Source organism: Ranitomeya variabilis, chromosome 4 (genome assembly GCF_051348905.1).
Source record: "Ranitomeya variabilis isolate aRanVar5 chromosome 4, aRanVar5.hap1, whole genome shotgun sequence".
Taxonomy (NCBI): Eukaryota; Metazoa; Chordata; class Amphibia; order Anura; family Dendrobatidae; genus Ranitomeya; species Ranitomeya variabilis.
Genome location: NC_135235.1, coordinates 691,264,606 through 691,291,930, shown reverse-complemented (window position 1 = coordinate 691,291,930; position 27,325 = coordinate 691,264,606). Strand labels below are relative to the sequence as shown.

Sequence of the window (27,325 nt, the reverse complement as noted above, 5' to 3'; positions counted from 1 at the left end):
ACAAATCCGCATTCAAAAACGCGCAAAAAACGCATCAAAAGCGCACCTGCGTTTTCTGCCAAGAGATGTGGATTCAGTGCGGAAAAATCCGCAATGTGTGCACATACCCTAAGGGTATGTGCACATGTAGGTGGGATGTCTGCGGATTTTTCCGCATCAGTTTTTGTAAATCCACAGGTAAAACGCACTGCGGATTACCTGCGGAATTACCGCGGATTTACCACGGTTTTTGTGCGGATTCCACCTGTGGTTTTACACCTGCGGATTCCTATTATGGAGCAGGTGTAACCCGCAGCGGAATCTGCACAAAGAATTGACATGCTGCGGAATAAACAACGCAACATTTCCACGCGTTTTTTTCCGCAGCATGTGCACTGCAGATTTTGTTTTCCAAAGGTTTATATGGTACTGTAAATGCATGGAAAACTGCTGTGGATCCGCAGCAAAATCCGCAGCGTGTGCACATAGCCTAAAAGCTTGCATGGCCGCTTGGTCATGCGCTAGTATAAAAGAGAAATCGTGTGTGTGTGGATGTGTGTATGTTATCTGGTGAAAGCTCCTTATCATCCCCTTCCCTAGCTATGTGGTTGGGTGTTAGGAACTGACTAGCGCCAGTTTAGTGCAATCCAGCATGAGGCACAATTCTTCAGCATCTATTCAGCAGCGTTCGCCTGTGCGGCGCTGTGCGCAACTAGTGCGCTTTCCAGTTCCTAGTTAGGGTGGTTAGTGGCGTCCGCCAGTATGGCGCTGCGTGCACTCAGTGCGCTAAATCTATTATTATTATAGTTTCTCCCTGGCACTGCAGGTTGCGGCGCCAAACGCTAGTGGGTCTAGAGGGACTTCAACCCCATGTCCTTGGGGCAGAATTCTGTGACCAAACACTATCGTTCATTCAGCGGTATAGCGGCTCTGTGACACAACAGGGACCGTCTCCATACATACTGGGTGATGTTATCCCATGTGTGTTCTCATTATACTGCCATATACTGTCCCCCATTACCGAGCAGCAGGTAAAATCTCTGCACGGTGGACCCCGGGCTGCGAACGCACCTTATATCTTCCTTTATATTATTTGGTGCTTTCCGCTAGCCCTAACACCCAGACTGCGCTCCAGGAGACACACACACCGTAAATTAAGTGGGTTCTTTTCACTATAGTAATGTAAAATACATGGAGGCTAAATGTGGTTTGAGCACACTGCAAGGCTCAGAAGAGAGGGGGAGATTTGACTTTGGGAGAGTGGATATTGCTGGATTGGTTTATGGAAGCCATGTTCCTTTTCAAGAGCCTTTGAGCTACTAATAACGTGGAAACCTCTGTTTTTCCTCTGGTAGATGATAATAATAATAATAATTTTATTTATATAGCACCAACATATTCCGCAGCGCTTTACAACTTATAGAGGGGACTTGTACAGACAATAGACATTACAGCATAACAGAAATCACAGTTCAAAACAGATACCAGGAGGAATGAGGGCCATGCTCGCAAGCTTACAAACTATGAGGAAAAGGGGAGACACGAGAGGTGGATGGTAACAATTGCTTTAGTTATTTTGACCAGCCATAGTGTAAGGCTCGGGTGTTCATGTAAAGCTGCATGAACCAGTTAACTGCCTAAGTATGTAGCAGTACAGACACAGAGGGCTATTAACTGCATATAGTGTATGAGAACATGATGCGAGGAACCTGATTGTTTTTTTTTTTTATTAGGCCACACAGGGATGGTTAGGTTAATGCGTTGAGGCGGTAGGCCAGTCTGAACAAATTCGTTTTTAGGGCACGCTTAAAACTGGGGATTAATCGTATTAACCTAGGTAGTGCATTCCAAAGAATCGGCGCAGCACGTGTAAAGTCTTGGAGACGGGAATGGGAGGTTCTGATTATTGAGGATGCTAACCTGAGGTCATTAGCGGAGCGGAGGGCACGGGTAGGGTGGTAGACTGAGACCAGAGAGGAGATGTAGGGTGGTGCTGAGCCATGGAGTGCTTTGTGGATGAGGGTAGTAGTTTTGTACTGGATTCTGGAGTGGATGGGTAGCCAGTGTAATGACTGGCACAAGGTAGAGGCATCGGTGTAACGGTTGGTGAGGAATATGATCCTGGCAGCAGCATTCAGGACAGATTGGAGCGGGGAGAGTTTGGTAAGAGGGAGGCCGATTAGTAGAGAGTTACAATAGTCCAGACGAGAATGAATAAGTGAGACAGTAAGAGTTTTTGCAGAGTCGAAAGTAAGAAAAGGGCGAATTCTAGAAATATTTTTGAGATGCAGATAAGAAGAGCGAGCCAGTGATCGGATGTGGGGGGTGAATGAAAGCTCGGAATCAAGGATGACCCCAAGGCAGCGGGCATGTTGCTTGGGAGTAATGGTGGAACCGCACACGGAGATGGCAATGTCAGGCAAAGGTAGGTTAGTAGAGGGAGAGAACTCGAGGAGTTCAGTTTTTGACAGGTTCAGTTTCAGATAGAGGGAGGACATGATGTTAGAGACAGCGGTAAGACAATCACTGGTGTTTTCTAAGAAGGTCGGAGTGAAAGCAGGAGAAGAGGTTTATAATTGGGTGTCGTCAGCATAGAGATGTACTGGAAACCAAATCTACTGATTGTTTGTCCAATAGGGGCAGTATACAAAGAGAAGAGGAGGGGGCCTAGGACTGATCCTTGAGGAACCCCAACAGTAAGGGGAAGGGGAGAGGAGGAGGAACCAGCAAAACATACAGTGAAGGATCGGTCAGAGAGATAGGAGGAGAACCAAGAGAGAACGGTGTCCTTGAGGCCGATGGAGCGGAGCATAGTGAGGAGGAGCTGATGATCCACAGTGTCGAATGCTGCGGAAAGATCCAAGAGAATTAGCATGGAGTAGTGACCATTAGATTTAGCTGTTAGTAGGTCATTAGAGACTTTAGTGAGGGCAGTTTCAGTAGAGTGTAAAGAGCGGAAGTCAGATTGAAGAGGGTCGAGAAGAGAGTTATCTGAGAGATAGCGGGTAAGACGGGAGTGGACCAGGCGTTCCAGGAGTTTAGAGATGAAGGGAAGATTAGAGACAGGTCTATAATTAGCGGCACAGTTTTGGTCGAGGGAGTGTTTTTTAAGTAATGGATGTATGATGGCATGCTTAAATGAGGAGGGAAAAATACCGGAAGTGAGGGAAAGGTTGAATATTTTTGTTAGGTGAGAGGTGACAGCCGGGGAAAGGGACTGGAGGAGATGTGACGGAATGGGGTCACTGGTGCAAGTGGTCGGGCGAGAAGATGCAAGGTGCCTGCTTACTTCTTCCTCTGTAACTGGTTCAAAGTCAGAGAGTGAACTAGATGCAGTGGGGGAGGGAGGACAGTGCCTGGTATGAAGAGATTGGGAGATGATTTCCTGTCGAATGTGGTCAATTTTTTCTTTGAAGTAATTGGCCAGATCGTCAGCGCGGAGATCTGTGGTTGGGGCCTGCTCTCTTGGGTTGAGTAGGGACTGGAAAGTGTCGAAGAGACGTTTAGGGTTATTGGACAGTGAGGTGATGAGGGTGTTGAAATAGGTTTGTTTGGAGAGGTGAAGGGCAGAGTTGTATGTTTTTAGCATGAACTTATAATGGATTCGGGTAGATTAGATTTTCTCCACAGACGTTCGGCGCACCTGGAGCACCGCTGCAGGAAACGTGTTTGCAGCGTGTGCCACGGTTGTCGCCGTCTGTGTCGAGTTGCTCTATGTATAGGAGGAGCAGCTTCATCCAGGGCACTTTGCAGGGTTTCATTGTAATGCTTCAGAGCAGAATCAGGACATGAGATAGAGGAGATTGGGGCCAATGAGGACTGCAAGTTCTTCATAAGTTTCTGGGTGTTAATGGCCTGTATGTTTCTATAAGTGTGGAAAGTGGGGGTGACCTGAGTGGGATGGCAGTTCTTGATAGAGAATGAAAGAAGGTTGTGGTCAGAGAGCGGGAGAGGGGAGTTTGTGAAATCATCCACTGAGCAAAGCTGGGAGAAGACCAAGTCAAGGGAGTTTTCTCTGTCGCCCATGACGGCACCACGGAGAGAGGGGATCCGCCCACCAAGGACAGGAAACCTACAGATAAAAAGGCGGTACCACTCTCCCGCATCAGTTGGTTTCCTGTCCTTGATGGGAGACCTACAGACTCACCAGAAGAAGATCATCGTGGGATTCCGGGGCCAATCAGTCCGACTCAGGCAGCTGGGGTCCCTCTGCCTCGGCTGGTGTGGTGACCCGAAGCGCCACCGCTGGGGCTAGTGGGCCTCTAGGGTGTGCGGGGGAGGTGACATGGAGTTCGCGGTCACCTCCCTAGGTAAGATGCAGCAGCGGCAACATCCAGGGGGGTCCCTCTGTGGTTGCGGGAGAGGTAGCGCGGCTCTCCCCCCTTCAAGCGTCAGTCTGCACACTGCATGGCCAGGAGGCGTGCAGGGACCGCGCATGCAGGCTGCAAGCAAACCGGGAGCTCCGGAGAGGCAGCGTTTCATGTGCGCCATGGGCAGCGCCATCTTGGGCCGCCCGCGCGTGTGCGGGAGCTCCTGCGGCGCCGAATGGCGTGGGCGCCGGCGTTCTGCGAGCGCTTCTGCGCAGTCACCGGATGGGCGCTTCTGCAGGCGCTTCTGCGCAGGCGCCGGATGGGCGCTTCTGCGCAGGCGCCGGATAGGCGCTTCTGCGCAGGCGCCGGGAACGAGGCCGCAGCTATTGCGCAAGCGCGCCACGAGAAGCGCGGCGATATAAAATGGACCTGGCTCCAGTCATCAGGAGGCGAAAGACCGCAGCGCAAGCAGCGGCACAAGCCTCAACACCAGCGCAGAGCGCAGCACTAGTGCAGAGCACGGCACCGGCGCAGAGCACAGCATCAGCGGCCAGAGCAGAGCGGCGGTCAGCCGCATCATCAGTCGATTGACAGCAGCCTACGTGAGGCCATCATACCTGCAATCAGAATGAGTGACATGGCATCACCCTTACCTGAGTCACCACCACCACCATCAGCATCGCCGCAGCAGCAGCAGCAGCAAAAACGGCGACAGCAAAAAGGACACCAGGACACCACCGGTAAAGAACGCCAAAGGTCCCAACATAGCAAGGGGTCCAGTACGGCGTCGGGGAAAAAGACGGACATGGAGCATCCTCAACCGGTATTTATGGGTCCTGGAGGTGGTAAGTGATCTTCGTGAAAGTTAGAGACAGTAAGGGTATTATTTGTCTCTTTTTCTCTAGGGAAAGAAGAGCTTAGGGAAAACCAAGCATAGGATTTGTGCCCTGTGTAAAGAAGATCTTCCAAATACCTGGGAGAAAAGACTTTGTAGTATATGTATACAGCAAACAGTATCCGAGGGGCTTCCCGGGTTTGCAGCTGACCTCAAAACCCTGATTAAGAATCAGGTAGAAGACACCTTTAAGTCTCTGAAAAGGGGAAAAAAACGGAGGAAGACTAAACACAGGTCTCCGTCCCCGGTGTCTAATACAGACAAGGATAGTGCGGACTCAGATTCATCTGACTCCTCCACCACCTCCTCCTCTTCTTCGTCATCGTCTTCTTCCTCTGGGGGTCACAGCTGTTTCCCCTTAGAAGACACCGATGGCCTCATTAAAGCAGTGAGGAGCACTATGGGGTTAGTAGACTCTCACCCCAAAAGGTCGGTTCAGGACATCATGTTCGGAGGTCTTGAGCAAAAGAAAAAGAGGGCTTTTCCACTCAATGAAACTATTTCCGCACTAATCAAAAAGGAGTGGAAGAAACCCTTGAGAAAGGCGTTATTGACGCCAAAAAGGAAGTACCCCTTTGAAGACGAATCTTGCTCCTTCTGGGAAAAAGCCCCCAAGCTAGACGTAGCTATTGCTAAAGCGTCTAAAAAATTTGCCCTTCCTTTTGAAGACATGGGGGTCTTAAAAGACCCTATGGACAAAAAAGCGGATGCTTTTCTCAAAAGTGCCTGGGAAGCATCTGGAGGAGGTCTAAAGCCAGCAGTCGCAGCCGCATGCACGTCCCGTTCATTAATGATTTGGTTAGACCAACTGGAGGGCCAGCTAAAGGGGAAGGCGTCCCGTGACTCCATACTGAACACCTTGCCAGTACTAAGAGGGGCGGCCGCATTTTTAGCAGATGCTTCTGCTGATTCTATTAGATTGGCTGCCAGGTCAGCGGTCTTCTCTAACGCGGCAAGGCGCGCCCTCTGGCTTAAGTGCTGGCCAGGGGACTTACAGACGAAGTCTAAATTATGCACTATTCCTTGTGAAGGGGAATTTCTGTTTGGCCCCACCCTGGACGACATCCTGGAGAAGGCAGGAGATAAAAAGAAATCTTTTCCTGCCCTGGGTTTCCCCGCTTACAAACGGCCCTTTCGGAGCAAGAGGTTTTTCCGTAAAAAGCAAGGGAGAAACCAGGGAAAATGGGAGGATAAGAAAAACAGAAATAAAGGGTACCTGTTTAATAAAAACCCCGGCGACAACAAGAAACCCTCTCAATGAAGGTTGGCCCCGGGTGGGGGGGAGATTGTCACTCTTTCTCCCGGCCTGGGAAAAGATTACATGCAGCCAATGGATCCTGGGCATAATAAAATCAGGTCTAAAGCTAACATTTCTGAGAACTCCTCGTCCCTTCTTTTCAATAACCTCTCCAAAGTCTTCAGCGGAAGAACAATGGGCATTAGAGAACGAGGTCCTAGGACTAGTGGACAAGGGGGTTCTTCTAGAAGTCCCTCCACAAGAAAGAGAACAAGGTTATTATTCCCGTCTATTCCTGAGAAAAAAACCAGATGGGTCTTACAGGACTATCATAAACCTGAAGAGCCTAAACAAATACCTAGAGATTCAACCATTCAAGATGGAGACGATAAAATCCTCTATAAAAATGCTTTTTCCTCGGTGTTTTATGGTAGTCCTGGACCTGAAGGATGCCTATTATCACGTCCCCATCCACATAGATCACCAGAGGTTTCTCAGGATAGCAGTTCATGTCAGGGGGACATTACGCCACTTTCAATTCTCAGCCCTACCGTTCGGACTGGCAATAGCCCCGAGAATATTCACAAAAATAATTTCGGAGGTAATGGCTCATCTCAGAGAGCAAGACACCTTGATTGTACCATACCTGGACGATTTTTTGATAATAGGCTCCTCCCCCCAACACTGCAGCAATCAGCTGGATACAGTGACAAGGTCCCTACAGGATCTGGGTTGGCTGATAAACTTGAAAAAGTCCAGACTGGTACCTTCCCAGGTCCAAGAATATCTGGGTCTAATACTGGACTCTATAAAGGAAGAGTGCCGTCTTCCAGAGGAAAAAATACAAAGCATGATAAGACGAGTGGCCAAAATACAAGCCCTCCCTTCTATAACACTACGCCAGGCTATGTCCCTCTTAGGATCCATGACTTCGTGCATACCGGCGGTCCAATGGGCGCAGCTCCATTCGAGACACCTTCAATGGCAGATTTTATCAGAAGAGATCTCTCTGGGAGGGCATTTAGAAAGTCGGTTGAGATTATCTCCAAAAACAACTCAGTCACTAACCTGGTGGGCATCACTAAGGAATCTTTCCCAGGGAGTCCCATGGGTAATCCCAATCTCAAAGATACTGACGACAGATGCAAGCCCCAGTGGCTGGGGGGCTCATTTAGGCGACCTAGTAGCTCAAAACACCTGGCCAACATCCCTGCGGGAGGAATCCTCCAATATGAAAGAGCTCCTTGCGGTCAAGTTCTCCCTCCAGGAATTCTTGGGGGCCCTTCACTCCCACCACGTCAGAGTCATGTCGGACAACAGGGTGGTAGTAGCATACCTGAATCACCAGGGGGGGACTCGCTCCAAAAAACTGATGGAGGTAACCAACGAAATTTTTCAGATAGCCGAGAGCAACCTTTTATCCCTGACAAGTCTACACATAAGGGGGGTGGACAACTTCAAAGCGGACTTTCTAAGCCGCTCCAGTTTAAAGCAAGGAGAATGGGAGCTAAATCAGACGGTATTTACCCAGATTACAAGAAAATGGGGGGTTCCCAACATAGATCTCTTTGCCAACAACACAAACAAAAAAGTAACCTCCTTTTGCTCCATAAATCCTCAAGGGAACCCGGTAGCCCTGGATGCGTTTCTGATTCCATGGCGGCATCATCTAGCTTACGCATTTCCCCCATTTGCCCTGATTCCGGCAGTGCTGAGGAAGATTCGGGAGGACGGGGCTCATGTAATCTTGATAGCCCCGTTCTGGCCGAAGAGACCTTGGTTCTCTTGGATGAGGAGAATGTCGATATCCGACCCGTGGGTACTCCCAGACCTCCCAGACTTGCTCTCCCAAGGGCCGATCAACCATCCACAAGTTATGAACTTACACTTGACGGCCTGGCATTTGAGAGGAAGCTACTAGAGGATAGAGGATTTTCACCAGCATTAGTATCCACTCTCTTACAAAGTAGGAAACCGGTCACGACAAAACAATACGGGAAGATATGGAAGAAATTCCTATCATCATCAGGTTCCAAAGTAGGAGAAAAGGTTCCCCTTAAAACTGTATTAGAATTTTTACAAAAGGGGTTGGAGATCGGTTTAGCCACGAGTACCCTGAAAGTCCATGTGGCAGCATTGGGAGCTCTGTTTAATTACGATCTGGCAGGGAATCGGTGGGTTTCAAGGTTTATCAGGGCAGCAAGCAGATCAATGCCAATTCCAATTAAAACCTCCCCTCAATGGGATTTAAATTTGGTCCTTAGAGCCCTGACTAAACCTCCCTTCGAACCCTTGGAGGAGGTCCCGTTAAAAATCCTATCCCTCAAAACTTCCCTGCTGGTTGCCCTCACATCCGCTCGTAGGATTAGCGACATACAAGCTTTATCTGCTAACCCTCCATACACTCAGGTTTTAGAGGATAGAGTTATTCTCAAGATAGATCCTGCATACCTCCCGAAAGTGGCTTCCCGGTTCCATAGAACTCAAGAGATCTCTCTTCCCTCCTTCTGTCCTAACCCTAAAAATAAAGAGGAGGAAGCATTACATACGCTAGATGTAAGGAGATGTCTCATACAATATTTAGAAGCCACTAGAGAGAGTAGGGAGGATGCCTCTCTTTTTGTATGCTTTCAGGGTCCCCGAAAGGGGAAAAAAGCCTCCAAATCCACTTTGGCAAGATGGGTCACGGACGCTATCAGCTTGTCATATTCGTCAAGTGGAGTGTCTGTTCCAGGGGAAGTCAAGGCTCACTCAACGAGGGCAGTGGCGGCTTCTTGGGCGGAGAAGGCCGGAACCTCTATCGATCAGATATGTAGAGCCGCTACTTGGTCATCACCTTCCACATTCTATAGACACTATAGATTGGACCTTATTTCCTCTTCGGACCTTACTTTCGGTAAAAGGGTTCTGGAAGCGGTGGTCCCTCCCTGAATGTACAATCTATGAAATCTCTCCGTGGTGCCGTCATGGGCGACAGAGAAAAATATAGTTCTTACCGATAACGGTATTTCTCTGAGCCCATGACGGCACCCGTACATTCCCTCCCTTCACTTATGGGTGTGCACGTTAATATAGTGCCATAGTTTATTTTTTGATAGGCCACGTGGTATCTCAATTAAGTTAATATAAAGTAATGTTGAAACTAATAAGCTGTTCCATAGTCTCCCATCGTTCTCTAGTAAACAACTGATGCGGGAGAGTGGTACCGCCTTTTTATCTGTAGGTTTCCTGTCCTTGGTGGGCGGATCCCCTCTCTCCGTGGTGCCGTCATGGGCTCGGAGAAATACCGTTATCGGTAAGAACTATATTTTTCATCTTCATGTGTTGGAGAGTTAGTATGCTGCGAGAGGCCGAAAGAGGAGGTTAGAGATAAAAGGTGAGAAGCAGATGGGGAGAGGGGAATGGGGATGTTGAAATCACCCATGATAAGGGTGGGGGTGTCACAGGAGAGAAAGTGTGGAAGCAAGGTGGCAAAATGATCCAGGAACTGATGAGAGGGGCCAGGAGGACGATACACCACCGCCACTCGCATGGAGAAGGGGATGTAGAGTCTGACAGCATGGACCTCAAATGAAGGGAAGACAAGGGAGGGTACTTGGGGGATAACTTGGGAGGTACATTTGGGTGAAAGGAGCAGACCAATGCCTCCACCTGCTCTGTTGTCTGATCTTGGGGTATGAGAAAAGTGTAGTCCACCATATGAGAGAGCAGCAGCAGCGGTGGTGTCTGACTGCTGGATCCAGGTTTCAGTAAGAGCCAGGAGATTAAGAGAATTAGAAAGGAAGAAGTCATGAATGAAGGAGAGTTTATTACACACAGAGCGAGAATTCCAAAGAGCACAATTGAAAGAGACAGAAGGCATGCATGGAATATTAATAAGGTTAGAGGGGTTTCTGGGTGTGGGAGATGATAGATCTGAGTGAGGACTTGTTTTTTGTGAAATGAGTAGAAGTCTTTATTGGTATTATTTTCACCTACATAACATTGTTTGGCTTTTTATTTCATATTTGGAAGACAGAAAGAGCATATAGTTGAACCCCATGCTCTACTGGTTCATGCTATGAGGTTTTCTATTAGACTGTGAACTGTCATTGTCTTGATTAATAATTCTATATTTTTACATAACTTGCCATTTTTGCAGACAGTCTAAGCAGCAATATTAAAAAATATAAAGTTAGAGGATATTTTATTCAAAAATAATAATTGGTTTTATTCTTGGCAGATGACTGTACCAGGAGATCAGTGGGACAGCTGACAACTTTAATTTTTAAATTGGATAATCTTGAAATCCCAAAGGATACAATTGAAGTGAATGCAATTACTCCTGATATACCAACATCCATTCACAGCAAAGATCTTTTATCTGTTCCTTTGAAACAGGTCCTGTCTTCTGATTCATTACTAACTACTAAGGAATATCAAAGTCACAAAATAACTGCTCCTAAAGCAAAGAAACGATTTTCACATTTAGAATATGGAAATAGTTTTCCCCTTGAAAAGTCTTTTCTTAATCAAAAAAATTACACAGGGGAGAAGCCTTTTGCCTGTTCAGAATGTGGGAAAAATTTTAACCATAAATGGAATCTTGTTAAACATCACAGAACTCACACAGGGGAGAAGCCATTTTCATGTTCAGAATGTGGGAAACGTTTTAATGGTAAATCAGATTTTGTTAAGCACCAGAGAACACACACAGGAGAGAAGCCTTTTTCCTGTTCAGAATGTGGGAAAAATTTTAACCATAAATGGAATCTTGTTATACATCAGAGAATCCACACAGGGGAGAAGCCATTTTTATGTTCAGAATGTGGGAAACGTTTTAATGGTAAATCAGATTTGGCTAAGCACCAGAGAACCCACACAGGGGAGAAGCCCTTTTCATGTTCAGAATGTGGGAAATGTTTTAACGGTAAATCAGATTTTGTTAAGCACCAGAGAACCCACACAGGGGAGAAGCCTTTTTCCTGTTCAGAATGTGGAAAATGTTTTAACCGGAAATCAAATCTTGATAGCCACCAGAGAACCCACACAGGGGAGAAGCCTTTTTCATGTTCAGATTGTGGAAAATGTTTTCACGAGAAAGCATATCTTGAAAGACACCAGAGAACCCACACAGGGGAGAAACCTTTTTCCTGTTCAGAATGTGGAAAATGTTTTAACCGGAAATCAAATCTTAATAGCCACCAGAGATCCCACACAGGGGAGAAGCCATTTTCATGTTCAGAATGTGGAAAATGTTTTGTGAAGAAATCATCTCTTTTTTATCACCTAAGAATTCACACAGTGGAGAAGCCATTTACATGTTCTTAATGTGGGAAATGTTGTAACTGAAAATTGTATCTTAAAGGAGTTGTCCACTACTAGGACAAACACTTGTCATTCCTCATGTTTGGCCTTGTTAAAGGGAACCTGTCACCCCCCCAGGCATTTGTAACTAAAAGAGCCACCTTGTGCAGCACTAATGCTGAATTCTGACAAGGTGGCTCTTTTAGTTCTGGGTGCTGTAACTGCAGAAATAATCTTTTTTGAAATTTGTCCCTCATACCTTGAAATAGTCCTGGGGGCAGGTCTTTTCCCCCCTAATCCAGACGCACCACAGCCGTCACTCATGGCCTCTTGGCGCCGCCTCCTCAGCAATATTCAGTTATCCCGGCTCCTGTGCTGTCATCTTATGCCTTGGGCATGCGCAGTTAGTGCTGCCCATCCATTGACATCACTTGATGTCTTGATTACTGCGCCTGTGTGGACGCTCGGCCCGAGATCCCGCCCCTCAGTTTCTTCTGATTTACTCACACTGCGGGGCTGGGATTCTTGGGCATGCGCAGTATTTATCTTCCGCTCTCCCTCATCTCCCTCCGCCTTCCTCATACTGTGCAGCGTCAGAGGAATCGTCAGATATCTTCAGATTCCTCTGACGCTGCACAGTATGAGGAAGGCGGAGGGAGATGAGGGAGAGCCGAAGATAAATACTGCGCATGCTCAAGAATCCCAGCCCCGCAGTGTGAATAAATCAGAAGAGACTGCGGGATCTCGGGCTGCGCGTCCACATAGGCGCAGTAATCAAGACATCAAGTGATGTCAGTGGACGGGCAGCGCTAACTGCGCGTGCCCAAGGCATAAGATGACAGCGCAGGCGCTGGGACAATTGAATAATGCTGAGGAGGCAGCGCCAAGAGGCCATAAGTGACGGCTGTGGTGCGTCTACATTAGGGGGGAAAGACCTGCCCCCAGGACTATTTCAAGGTATGAGGGCCAAATTTCAAAAAAGATTATTTCTGTGGTTACAGCACCCAGAACTAAAAGAGCCACATTGTCAGAATTCAGCATTAGTGCTGCAAAAGGTGGCTCTTTAAGTTAAACGCCTGGGGGGTGACAGGTTGCCTTTAAAATAAAAACACTCATACTCACTCACCTTCCGTGCCAGAGCCGTTCCAGTGATTTTGAAACTCACATTCCCAAGGCTCATGTGAGGTTGTTACATCACATGAGCCCTACGATCAATCGACTTCACATTCCCCGCATTTGGACTTGTTGAATATCAACAGTAAGACAGGGCTGCAGCTGCTCTCCAACTTCCTCTTAATGTTTAATTTGTCTGAAGGTTGGATCAGTGACGCCAGAGTGGATTGGGCGCAGGGCTCACATAACATAACCGTGCGCAAATAGAAAAATGAGGGTGACACCGTCCCTTAAAATCCATTTTATTTCGGGAATTAAAACATCCAGGACAGGAGAGTCACATGTGGAGTATGGCAGATAACGATCATTTCGTGCAAGTGCGCTTCTACGGTTCCTCATGGATGCTATTATTTTGCTACCTGAATCCGATGTATGGACACAGGTGCTGCAGCCATGCAGACCGGTTTGGTGCTTTGTTGTGGACTCACATAACATAATAACCTGACATGAACCCCAGGAAAGCAAGTTCCAACATCACTGGATTGGCAGCGTTATGGGAGGTTTGTAAAACTGTTTTTATTTTAACAAGATCAAAGGTGAGGCATGCGATGGGGTTGTCCAAGTAGTGGACAACCCCTTTAAAGGGAACCTGTCACCCCCAAAATCGAAGGTGAGCTAAAGGTACCTTCACACTGACCAACTTTCCAACGATAACGATAGCAATCCGTGACGTTGCAGCGTCCTGGATAGCGATATCGTTGTGTTTGACAGGCAGCAGCGATCTGGATCCTGCTGTGATATCGTTGGTCGGAGCTAGAAGTCCAGAACTTTATTTGGTCGTCAGATCGGCGTGTATCGTTGTGTTTGACAGCAAAAGCAGCGATGCCAGCAATGTTTTACAATGGTAACCAGGGTAAATATCGGGTTACAAAGTGCAGGGCCGCGCTTAGTAACCTGATATTTACCCTGGTTACCATTGTAAAAGTAAAAAAAAAACAGTACATACTCACCTTCTGATGTCTGTCACGTCCCCCGGCGTCCGCGCTGCTGCTCAGAGCTTCCTGCACTGTGTCAGCGCCGGCCGGCCGTAAAGCAAAGCACAGCGGTGACGTCACCTCTCTGCTTTAGGGCCGGTGCTGACACAGTGCAGGGAAGCGGACGCCGGAGGACGCGACAGGCACCGGAACGTAAGTATGTAGTGTTTGGTTTTTTTTACATTTACACTGGTAACCAGGGTAAACATCCGGTTACTAAGCGTGGCCCTGCTTCGGCATCGTTGGTCGCTGGAGAGCTGTCTGTGTGACAGCTCTCCAGCGACCACACAACGACGAAACAGCGACGCTGCAGCGATCGGCATCGTTGTCTATATCGCTGCAGCGTCGCTTAATGTGACGGTACCTTAAGCCCACCGGCATCAGGGGCTTATCTACAGCATTCTGTAATGTTGTAGATAAGCCCCGATGTATCCTGAAAGATGAGAAAAAGGTTAGATTATACTCACCTGGGTGGTCGGTCGCATCTGATGGGCGTCGTGGTCCGGTCCGGGGCCCATCGGATCGGAACGCAGCGGGAACGCCCCTGGGTGAGTATAATCTAACCTCTTTTATTCATCTTTCAGGATACATCGGGGCTTATCTACAGCGTTACAGAATGCTGTAGATAAGCCGTTGATGACGGTGGGCTTAGCTCACCTTCGATTTTGAAGGTGACAGGTTCCCTTTAAACATCAAAAATCCCACACAGAGAGAAGCTATTATCATACCTAAAGTGTTAAAAAGAATTAGTTGAAAATCATATTTTGTTGACCTTCAAAAGTAACAGACTGGGAGAAACTATATATGTTATTGATAAATTGTTCAAAAACATACAGACAGTTGTATAATGAAATAAAAAATAGAAATTACTTTAGATCTTACCGTATTTTTTTTACTATAATACATGCTTTTAGCAAAAAAAATATTGCTCATAAGTGAGTGTGTCTTATAGACTGGAGGCAGCGTTCTGTGACAGAGGAGAATGCTGAGACAGTGTCCTTCCTGATCACCGAGAGAACTGCTCTCTTTCCTCCAGCCCCACTCTTCTCTAAGGCTACTTTCACACTTGCGTTTGTAGCACCTGCGGAGGGCTGCGGACTTCCTCCGTGAAGCCCCGCCCTCCGCCGCTAGCTCCGCCTATTTCTGCATGCGGCCGGCATGCGGCCTGTGTACCTATATTTAACATTAGGTACGCAGGTCGTGCCGCAGTATGTGGATGCTTCCGCATGCGTCGTTTTGACGATGCGGGAAAAAAAAAAATTGCTACAAGCTGCGTCCTACGCTGGTCTCCGCATCGTCAAAACGACGCATGCGGAAGCATCCGCATACTGCGGCACGACCTGCGTACCTAATGTTAAATATAGGTACACAGGCCGCATGCCGGCCGCATGCAGAAATAGGCGGAGCTAGCGGCGGAGGGCGGGGCTTCACGGAGGAAGTCCGCTGCCCTCCGCAGCTGCTACAAACGCAAGTGTGAAACTGGCCTAACTGATTGATACAGAGCAGGAGAGAAAGGTACCAGGACCTTCACAGAGGCTGCTCATCCTGGCCATGCAGCTGAAGGACCTTCCACTTGAATAGCTGAAGTACCTATCAGATCATTTAATCAATCACATATCCTGGAAGGAACAACAAAATGGGGTATTGTATATACCGTGTATGTGTATGCAAATGGGCTTATGTAGTAGAGCTGTGCATATGTGAATACTAGCTGTTTCCAGCCAGCTAACGCTCGGCATGCTCATTGCTAATTGCTCATCTAGTTAACGTTGCTAGTGATTAAACTAAAGTAAATAATGACAACATTCAATAGCGCTTACGCAGGTGGTAAATTAACTTAAAATGAAGTTAATAATAATAATAATTAAAAATCAGAATAATACTAATACATTTTATTCACAGTGTAAAATCAAAAGCAAACTGGATTCGTGTGGTAATGTGTGGGGACGGAGCCTCGTGTGGTAATGTGTGGGGACGGAGCCTCGTGTGGTAATGTGGAAGGATGGAGCCTCGTATGGTAATGTGTGGGGATGGAGCCTCGTGTGGTAATGTGTGGGGACGGCGCCTCGTGTGGTAATGTGAGGACAGAGCCTCGTATGGTAATGTTTGGGGACAGAGCCTTGTGTGGTAATTTGTGAGGATGGAGCCTTGTGTGGTAATGTGTGGGTACGGAGCCTCGTGTGGTAATGTGGGGGAACGGAGCCTCGTGTGGTAATGTGTGGGGACGGAGCCTCGTGTGGTAATTGTGTGGGGACGGAGCCTCGTGTGGTAATGTGTGGGGGGCGGGATTATGTGTGGTAATATGTTGGGGATGCGGAATTGTGTGTGGTAATGTGGTGGGGGGGCGGGATTGTTGTGGTAATGTGGTGGGGGGCGGGATTGTGTGTTGTAATGTGGTGGGGGCGGGATTGTGTGTGGTAATGTGGTGTGGGCGGGATTGTGTGTAGTAATGTGGGGGCGCGGGATTGTGTGGTAATGTGGGGGCGGGATTGTGGGTGGTAATGTGGTGGGGGGGATTGTGTGTAATAATGGGGGGGCGGGATTATGTGTGGTGATGTGTCGGGGGTGGAGCTACTGTACAGGGGCGGGATTAGCGAGTAATTACGATGCCTCTTATATATATAGATGAGTATATAGCAGAGTTATGTGTGTATTTAAATGTGTGTATGTAAATGTGCATATGTAGCAGAGTTGCGTGTGTATGTAAATGTGCATATGTAGCAGAGCTGTGTTTATGTAATTGTACATAGCAGAGATGTGTATGTATGTACATGTGCACATCTACCTGAGCCTAGTGTGCATGCACTGTTCATGCAGCAGTGTTGTGTGTATATACAGCGCTAGCAAAAATTAAGAGACCACCGCACAGTTTTATAAAAAAGTTTCTCTACATGTCTGACAGCCATTCCATTCCAGTGTCAGTTGAATTACAACCAGAGTACACCTCATTCTACTTAACGTACTTCTGATTAGGTGATCACCTGAACCAAATATTATTTAACGAAGGAAAGTATAAAAAACCCTGCTGTGGTGTTCACAATCCTCTTGCAATAGGACAAGCTGCATGGCAAAACAAGTGCTAGTAATATCCCAAAAGTAATAGAAATGAAAAACTAACTTTTAACAATGCCAAAGGAGTTGAAAAGTCTTGACTGAGGAAAAGAAGGGCTCAATTCTGGCTTTACTAGAAGAGGGACACAGTGAGCATCATGTTGCCTCCATCCTTAACATTTCAAGGACGGCAGTCCATTACAACAAGGTCAAGCAGCAGACCATGAAGACAACAAAGCTACAGACCGGCAGAGGGCGAAAACAACTCTCCACTGACCGGGATGACCGTTATCTTATTTGAATGTCACTCGGCAACCGCAAGTGACCTACAAAAGGAATGGCAAATGGCAGCTGGGGTGAAGTGCACGGCAAGAACAGTTCATAGCACGCTCCTAGAGGCAGGATTCAAGTCATGTAAAGCTAGAAAAAAGCCTTTCATCAATAAGAACTAAAGGAGAGCCAGGCTAAAGTTTGCCAAAGACCATAAGGATTGGACCATAGAGGACTGGAGTAAGGTAATCTTCTCTGATGAGTCTAATTTTCAGTTTTGCCCAACACCTCGTAGTCTAATGGTTAGACGGAGACCTGGAGAGGCATACAAGCCACAGTGTCTTGCCCCCACTGTGAAATTTGATGGAGGATCGGTGATGACCTGGGGATGTTTCAGCAAGGCTGGAATTGGGCAGGTTTATCTTTGAGAAGGACGTATGAATCAAGCCACATACAAAGTTATCCTGGAAAAACAGTTGATTCTTTCTACTCAGGCAATGTTCCCCAACTCTGAGTAATGGTTTTTCCAGCAGGACTATGCGCCATGCCACACAGCTAGGTCAATCAAGGTGTGGATGAAGGACCACCACATCAAATCCCTGTCATGGCCTGCCAAATCTCCAGACCTGAACTCCATTGAAAATCTCTGGAATGTAATCAAGAGGAAGATGGATGGTCACAAGCCATCAAACAAAGAAGAACTGCTTACATTTTTGTGCCAGGAGTGGCATACGGTCACCCAAAAGCAGCGTGAAAGACTGGTGGAAAGCATGCCAAGATGCATGAAAGCTGTGATTAAAAATTATGGTTATTCCACAAAATATTGATTTCTGAACTTTTCCTGAGTTAAAACATTAGTATTGTTGTTTCTAAATGATTATGGATTTGTTGTTGTTTTTTTTAATTTTTTTGCATTATTGAGGTCTGCAAACAATGCATTTATTTTGAAAATTTCTCATTTTCAGAAAATACATACAAAATTTATTGCTTGGAACTTCAGAGACATTTTGTCAGTAGTTTATAGAAGAAAAGAACAATTTACATTTTACTCAAAAATATACCTATAAAGAGAAGAATCAGACAAACTGAAAATTTTGCAGTGGTCTCTTAATTTTTGCCAGAGCTGTATGTGAGCTGTAGAGAGTTCATTAATGTTAGCAGTGTTAAAGGGAACCTGTCACCCCCAAAATCGAAGATGAGCTAAGCCTACCGGCATCAGAGGCAGATCTACATCATTCTGTAATGCTGTAGATAAGCCCCCGATGTATCCTGAAAGATGAGAAAAAGAGGTTAGATTATACTCAGCCAGGGGCGGTCCGATCGGTGTTGCAGTCTGTGTCGGGGCCTCCCATCTTCTTACGATGACGTCCTTTTCTTGTTTTCACGTTGCGGTGCAGGCGTACTTTGTCTGCCCTGTTGAGGACAGAGCAAAGTACAGCAGTGCGCAGGCGCCGGGAGAGGTCAGAGAGGCCCGGCACCTGCGTACTGCAGTACTTTGCTCTGCTCTCAACAGGGCAGACAAAGTACGCCTGCGACGCAGCCGCAGCGTGAAGACAAGAAGAGGACGTCATCCTATGAGAATGGAAGGCCCTGGACCAGACCGCAGAGCCCATCGGATCGGACCGCCCAGGTGAGTATAATCTAACCTCTTTTTCTCATCTTTCAGGATACATCGGGGGCTTATAAGCTCCTGATGCCGGTGGGCTTAGCTCATCTTTGATTTTGGGGGTGACAGGTTCCCTTTAAGCTTTTTGCGAATAAAACACCTGATGCAGAGAAACACTAACAATAGATTTAATACTTCCATATTCTACCATACAGCATTACATTTTTTTCTGCAGTCTAAACCTTGGATGCGTCTTATGGTAAGGGGTGTTTTATAGTTTGAAAGATAAAGTACATTTGAATTAAAAATACTTGGAGTTACTAATATTTGTAATCCAAAATAAGCAAATAAATAGCAATATTCAATGTGCAGTCAATATTTCTGAAGTTTCTGAACATTTTCCCACGAGGTCAAGTTCACCTGAGGTCAGGAGGGGCCGACTACTGCTGACGTCTCTGAGCATGTGAAGACTCACAGCCTGACCTGAGGTGAACTTGACAGAGTGGGAAAATGTTCCGAAACTTTCCTACGCTAATGAGTTCATGTCCGGTCAGGCGGGGAGGCTGCGCAGGCAGCTTTTCATTCATTACACAGTGGTTTACAGTCCGACTGGTAGCATTAGCACTGCTCCCGGTTGTAAACTATTTAACCCCTTGAGATGGATGGCAGTGTGGGACTTGACTGTACGGCGGACAGGTATGGGTATATTGTTGCTTTTTTATTTTGGATTTTTTACAGAAGAATGAGGGCTTCGCTTGGATTGAGAGTGTAATAAAGATGGTAAACCTGTGTGTTTAATTATTTCATTAAAAGACTTTATTCTTAATGTTTGAGTATTTTTTTAACCCATTCATGCTATTGGATTGATAATGGGTAGGTGTCTTATTGACACCTCTCCATTATTAACCAGACTTAATGTCAACTTAAAATAGCAAGGTGAAATTAACCCCTTATTACCCCATATGCCACCGCTACAGGGCAATGGGAAGAGAGAGGCTAAGTGCCGGAATAGGCGCATCTCTCAGATGCGCCTTTTCTGGGGTGGCTGGGGCAGATTTTTTTTTAGCCAGGGAGGCCAATAACCATGGTCCCCATCTGTGCTATTAATATCTGCCCTCAGTCATTGGTTTTCCCTCTCTGGAGGAGAAAATTGTGCAGGAGCCCACTCCAGTTTTTTCCACGAATTAATCCTTTAATTTAACACCTACAGCTCCAAAATTTTACACACAGACACACACACACACACACACTACTAACATTATTAGTCAGGGACATACAAAAATTTAACGGATCTGCAATGGTTTACTGTATGTAAATTATGTCTCATATCCTGTCAGCTTCTGCAATGATTTTACAGAACCCGACTTTTAAATTATTGGCTATTCTGCTACCTAACTCTCTGTGAAATGTAAATATATATATATATATATATATGTGTGTCAATGACATACATATATACAGTATATACATACAGTGCCTTGCAAATGCATTCGGCCCCCTGGAACTTTTCAACCTTTTCCCACATATGCTTCAAACATAAAGATACCAAATGTAAATTTCTGGTGAAGAATCAACAACAAGTGGAACACAATTGTAAAGTTGAACAAAATTTATTGGTTATTTTAAATTTTTGTGGAAATTCAAAAACTGAAAAGTGGGGCGTGCAATATTATTCAGCCCCTTTACGTTCAGCGCAGCCGTCTTACACCAGAAGTTCATTGTGGATCTCTGAATGATCCAATGTTGTCCTAAATGTCTAATGATGATAAATATAACCCATCTGTGTGTAGTCAAGTCTCCGTATAAATGCCCCTGCTCTGTGATAGTCTCAGGGTTCTGTTTGAAGCACAGAGAGCATCATGAAGACCAAGGAACACAACAGGCAGGTCCATGATACTGTTGTGGAGAAGTTTAAAGCGGGATTTGGATGCAAAATGATTTCAAAAACTTTAAACATCCCAAGGAGCACTGTGGAAGCGATCATATTGAAATGGAAGGAGAACATTACCACTGCAAATCTACCAAGACCCGGCCGTCCCTCTAAACTTTCATCTCAAACAAGGAGAAGAGTGATCAGAGATGCAGCCAGGAGGCCCATGATCACTCTGGATGAACTGCAGAGATCTACAGCTGAGGTGGGGAAGTCTGTCCATAGGACAATAATCAGTCGTACACTGCACAAATCTGGCCTTTATGGAAGAGTGGCAAGAAGGAAGCCTCTTCTCAAAGATATCCATAAAAGGAGTCGTTTAAAGTTTGCAACAAACCACCTGGGGAACATACCAAACATGAGGAAGAAGGTGCTCTGGTCAGATGAAACCAAAATCGAATTTATTGGCAACAATGCCAAATTATATGTTTGACGTAAAGACAACACAGCTTCTCACCCTGAACACACCATCCCCACTGTCAAACATGGTGGTGGCAGCATCATGGTTTGGGCCTGCTTTTCTTCAGCAGGGACAGGGAAGATGGTTAAAATTGATGGGAAGATGGATGTAGCCAAATACAGGACCAGTCTTGTAGAAAATCTGTTGGAGTCTGCAAAAGACCTATGACTGGGACAGAGATTTGTCTTCCAGCAAGACAATGATCCCAAACAAAAAAACTAAATCTACAATGGAATGGTTTACAAATAAATGTATCCAGGTGTTAGAATGTCCAAGTCAAAGTCCAGACCTCAATCCAATTGAGAATCTGTGGAAAGAGCTGAAAACTGCTGTTCACAAATGATCTCCATCAAACCTCACTGAGCTCGAGCTGTTTGCCAAGGAAGAATGGGCAAGAATTTCAGTCTCTTGATGTACAAAACTGATAGAGACCTACCCCAAGCGACTTGCAGCTGTAATCGCAGCAAAAGGGGGCGCAACAAAGAATTAAGTGAAAGGGGCAGAATAATATTGCACACCCCGCTTTTCAGTTTTTGAATTTCCACAAAAATTTAAAATAACCAATAAATTTAGTTCAACTTCACAATTGTGTTCCACTTGTTGTTGATTCTTCACCAAAAATTTACATTCGGTATCTTTATGTTTGAAGCATCATATGTGGGAAAAGTTTGAAAAGTTCCAGGGAGCCGAATACTTTCGCAAGGCACTGTATATATATATATATGTAGATATTTATTTTAGCTATTCTATTTTAACCTGTCAGTGTGATTTTACTGTACACCGCACTGAATTGCCGGCTTTTCTAAAGGACACTGGTGCGTATTTCTCGCAAGTCACACTGATAGTCCATGTGGTGTGTGAGTTTTTCTTACACCCATAGACTTTCATTGGCGAGTCTCGGCCGTAATATGGTGCAAATCGCAGCATGCTGTGATTTCTCTCGCTTGTATAATACGGCCGAGCAAACATCAGATGACGGGAGACACCCTATAGAGTAACATTGGTCCGAGTGCTATGCGATTTTTTTATCGCATAGCACTCGTCCGTATTAGGCCTCTTTCACATGTCCGTCGGTACGGGGCCGTCGCAAACCGTCGGCCCGACGGACGTTGTGCTACTTTCTGCACAACGTGGGCAGCGGATGCAGTTTTACGACGCATCCGCGGACAGAAATGGCGGATCCGACGGACAAAAAAACGTTCCCTTGAACTTTTTTTGTCACGACGGACCGCAAAAACACGACGCATCCGTCGCGCGACAGATGCGACGTGTGTCCATCCGTCGTCAGTTAAAGTCAATGGCAAAAAAACGGATCCTGTGGGCACATTTGCAGGGTCTGTTTTTTGCCAAAGCGGTGGATTGCGACGGATGCCTAAAAACGGAAGTGTGAAAGGGGCCTTATGCTCTAGTGTGACTCCGGCCTTACTGTGTGTGTCCGGGGTAATTTCTTCTACAGTATGATAGAGCCACAGGGTCGGCGACCAAAACTGGAGGTATACGGGTGTATACAGTGTACACAGAGGGGTCTGCGGCCGAAGCTGGGGGTGTATGGATGTATACAAAATACACATACAAAGGGGTCCGTACACACAGGGCTCCACTCTGCACACCTGCTACACACATGGCTCCGCTCCATACACCTCGTACACATGGCTCTGCTACATCCACACTGTAAACCCCTCCTGACCCCACACATAAACTTCCCCTCATCCAGCACCATGACAACCAGCACAGCAGAGTCCTGCATACACTGAGGCCCCTGATCATGTGACCCCTGACTCCTCCCCTCCTGTGACCTCATCACAGGTCCTGTTAGTGATGGGCAGTCCGGCTCTTTTTGGTGATCCGGCTCTCATGGCTCCGCTCACCAAAAAGAGCCGGCTCTTTCGGCTCGTGAACCGGCTCTTTTAGGATCGTATTAGATCCCTATTGAGTACCTGTTCAGGCGTCCGAAACTCCGCCCACCTACCGAAGAAACTCCGCCCACTTTTTAGAGAGCCAATTAAATTGAAGAGTGGGCGGGGTTTTGCTCAGGTGGGCGGAGTTACGCCTCCCGAAGTCCGGGATTTTACGCCCAGTGAGAGCCATTCAGGGATTTTAGTGGCTCTCACTGGTGTGCCGGCTCCCATCGTTCACAGCAGGGAGCCGGCTCTTTGTGTCGGCTCGTTCGCGAACGACACATCACTAGGTCCTGTGCGCACAGAGCAGCTGTATGTGGTGGAGTGCGGCTCTGCGGGTGGAGGTAGGTGCTGGAGGCTCCATTATTCTCTTTGTGGAGTGTAGATCCACCGAGTAGATCCCACCAGAACTGTAGCAGGTAAAGACCCCAATATCCACAGGTGTCCCTTCTAATTGGGGGGGAAACTATCACCTCTAATAATCCTCGGACAGTTCTGACAAACACGGAAAAGTGCCCTTTATGGAGGTGACAGAAAGTCTGTTTAGTCCCTTTAGCTCCATAGTATCAGCTCTAATCCAATGGTGAGAGAGCGATTTACCCTGAAGAGTCACAGATTGTGGGGTTGTTATACAATGTTATATTTAGGGGATTTGTGTTGTCTCCTTATAAGAATCACAATGGTTTTGTTCCTTTTCCGCTGATAAATACAAACGACCCAACTATGAAAGACGGGAACCAAGGAAACAAATATTACTCTCATAGTACGGAGACTAGTGATGGGCGAGCACTAAAATGCTCGGGTGCTCATTGCTCGGGTCCAGCAAATTGGAATACTCGGGTACTCGACCTGAGCAACGAGCCCAATGTAAGTCTGTGGGAGACCTGAGCATTTTTACCACGATCCCCCCCGGGGTCCTTTTTATAAGGTCTATAAACATTTGAAAATGATGGAAGCACAGCTCAAATGACACAAAAATATCATGGGAATCACCCCTGGATGCCTTTCTGACTCCTAGGTTACAGCTGTAACCAAAGTTGTCAGAGTTTCACGCCATTTTTACAGGTGCACCAAAAAACATACAAAAACGATACCAAAATGTTTTTTTGCTGGAAATATGTTAAGGTACATTCTGTCCAGGCTAATGACTTTTATATAAGGAAATAATAATTAACTCCAGACTAAAATGTTCCTACACCACTTTGGCTATGTTCACACGCAGCATTTTTATCCATTTTTCAACTTTAACATTGCTTTCAACCAATACAAATGCATTCACTGGGAAATGTCATTGTAACATTTAACAACCCTAGCTGGCCATGTGGTGAGTGACACATAAGGAGACATCTTGTTTCATTTATAAAGGAGGGACCCTTAAAGTCACAACGCCTATTTTTAGAGAGGCATCAGGCAGCATTAATATTCTTAACCCTCCGTCAGGGGCAATATGTTTCATAACGAGTTTAGGGGCATTGCGCCTGTCCGGCACAGGCTAGAAAATTGGCTATATTTTCCTTTTTTTAAAATTTCAATGCTCTAAAAGTGATCAGTTACCTTAACAGGAATGTAATAAATGAGAATACATATAATCAGGTGGAAACAAAATGTTTAATAACCAGAAAAGTAATATGTTTCTAAGTCTTGAGCATCCTCCTCACTCTCTCCATCTTGATCTGTATCAGACATATCTGGACATTCTTCCACATCATCTTCTGAAGCAATGTCACTTTCTTCCCCTAAATCTTCTAGCTGTAAAAGGTCTGTATCATAATCAAGCAGTATATTTTGCACTTGCTCAACATGAAGGGCATTGGACAAGTCAAATATTCTCCTCGCCATTTCAGAAGAAAAGCTGAAGCAAGAGGGAGAATGTGTTAGGGCGCAATGTGCCTGAGAAGCACAATCTTATTTCTAACAAAACCTTCTATGACAAATCCACAAATTTAGCACTAGCTATTCATAAAAGAAGCTAAAAAAACAATTGGGATGAATAAAAACAGCAAATTCTAACCGTCAAAGGTGTGACGCACTCAGGGGCAATGAGCCTGAGAAGCCAAAACACCGATATCTGATCTCCTGCAGCTCTGCAGCACAAGAGGCTTCTCAGGTTTCATACAGCCTTTAAAGTTAGGAAGGTACTGGGAGGATGGTGTTTCCCAGACAAACCACTGAAAATAGAGAAATGAAACTAAGTGAGCTGCGCCTGTCAGATCAGTTGCCCCTGACGGAGGGTTAAAGGGACATAATTAAACAGTAGGTCTCCTATGCTGTTATTGCCTAGGCAGTGAGTAGCTGGGCTGCCAAGAATTACAACGCACCCCAATACACCTTTCACGAGAGGTACAGGAGGGCCTCCTGAAAAAATGTTGCACTGAATGCAAGTCCTTCCCTGCTATCAAGTCATATGCACCCCAATAAGCCTTTTTAACCCAGGTACTGGATGGTCACCGGAAAACCCACTTCACATTCTTCAGTTGGTCCTGCCATACTGTTTCCTTATCCATTGAATGCAAGGGCCACCTTGACCCAAATTTGCACGCAACACAATCCCCCCTTGGAAGAATCATGGAGGAGGCCCTCGTAAAAAAAAAAAAAATTCCCATTACAAAGGAGCGGGTCTCCTAGATTCGTAATGCCTATACACGAAGTGCATGGGCTGACAAACATTTCCCCATGGGGGGTACATTTTTAAAAAAAAGTACTATGGGCATCATAGACACCCTTGCCAAAAATTGGACTGCCTGTAGCAGCACAGAACACGTTAACCCTGGTGATCGAGTAGTGGAGAATGAGGAGACATAAAGATTAATCATACTGAAATCAAACAAATAAATAAAGGATGTGAATCCACCTATGAAAGTAAATAACAAAAGGGAGGGGTGAACACAGGTTCATAGATAAGAAGCCAGAATGTGTCCCAGATATGTTTGTCCCCAGCAACAGCTCAGAGACAGGGATACAAATAAAAATATAATATAATAGTATTTCAATATTTTTATATTGGAGAGGTATACACTAGGTCATAAGAGGATGGTCCAGCGATAGTAAAACTGGAAAATATAAGAAGAAATGGGAAGACTATACGTACATCTCATTTTGATGACCGTTACCCCTTGGAGAGTAACATTTGTTTTGGTTTCTAAATAGTAACGGGCATCATAAAGTACCCTTGCACAAAAATTGAGTGACTTTTGCATCACGGAATACTTTCACCCTGGTGTTGTACGTTGTACTGGTTGTGGATGATGAGGATAAGGAGGAGGATAACACCAAACAGACCAAATCAGGAAGCGGATACCCATGTGTGGTTGGGAAGAGGTTCATGACAAGACACCTCCACAAAAAACACAATGTATTTGAGGTTATGTTTCGCTGTTTTCATTCGGTGGTGTACAGAAGTCTTGCCCAATCCAGCCCTTGTTCATTTTTATAAGAGTCAGCCTATCAGCATTGTCAGTTGACAGGCGGATACGCTTATTTGTTATGATTCCACCAGCAGCACTAAAAACCCTCTCTGACAAAACGCTAGCAGCAGGGCAGGCAAGGACCTCCAAGGCGTAGAGGCAACATGGAGGGTCTGAGAAAACTGTCCCAGAACTTTGCCTTTGTTTCCCTGCCTGAGCTGGATTGTACTTCTGTCTCTCTCGCTTGGATTGCTTGGTTGTACAACAAACTCTGACTTCTGCTGCCATGGGAATTTTCTAAGTAATTCCGCTACAAGGGCCCTGTGGTACAGCAACATTTTTGTACACCTGTCTGCCTCTGGAAGAAGAGATTGAAAGTTCTCCTTTGTAGTCTGGGTCCAGAAGTGTCACCAACCAGTAATGAGTGTCACCGAAAAATTTTATAATGTGAGAGTCACGGGAAACGCAGCACAACAAAGTCAGCCATGCATGTCAGACTGCTAACAGGCAAGACTTCAGTGTCCTCACCAACAGGATGATTGACCATGCTATCCTCCTCCTCCCTGTCCTCAGGCCATCACCGCTGAACAGATGGTATGACAGCTGTGCTTGTAGTACTGTCTACAGTTCATGAAAGTAGCTCCTCTTCTTCCTCCTCCTCATTGTCTAACAATCAAAGTTGTGACGACATGAGGCTGGGCTGAGTGTAATCATCTTGTATGGTCCCTTGCTGCATGTCCTCTTGCTCTGCCTGCAATGCATCCTCTTTAGTTGTGAGCAGAGAGGTTTTCAGAATGCTGAGAAGCGGGATGGTGACGCTAATTATGGCGTCATCGCCGCTCACCAGCTTGG

At 46.0% G+C, this 27,325-nt stretch overlaps 2 protein-coding genes across 3 annotated transcripts in view; one reads left to right on the top strand and one right to left on the bottom strand.

Annotated features, from left to right (window-relative positions):
• LOC143767640 (uncharacterized) overlaps window positions 1–27,325 on the bottom strand; it is a 430,474-nt gene that overhangs the window by 205,280 nt on the left and 197,869 nt on the right. The window lies entirely within an intron of this gene.
• LOC143767066 (uncharacterized) overlaps window positions 1–27,325 on the top strand; it is a 50,409-nt gene that overhangs the window by 9,359 nt on the left and 13,725 nt on the right. Inside the window, exons 7-8 of the mRNA XM_077255088.1 lie at window positions 10,644–11,723; window positions 12,882–13,042. Of these exons, the coding sequence (XP_077111203.1) occupies window positions 10,644–11,723; window positions 12,882–13,042 (1,241 nt within the window). The remainder of the gene's footprint in view (window positions 1–10,643; window positions 11,724–12,881; window positions 13,043–27,325) is intronic.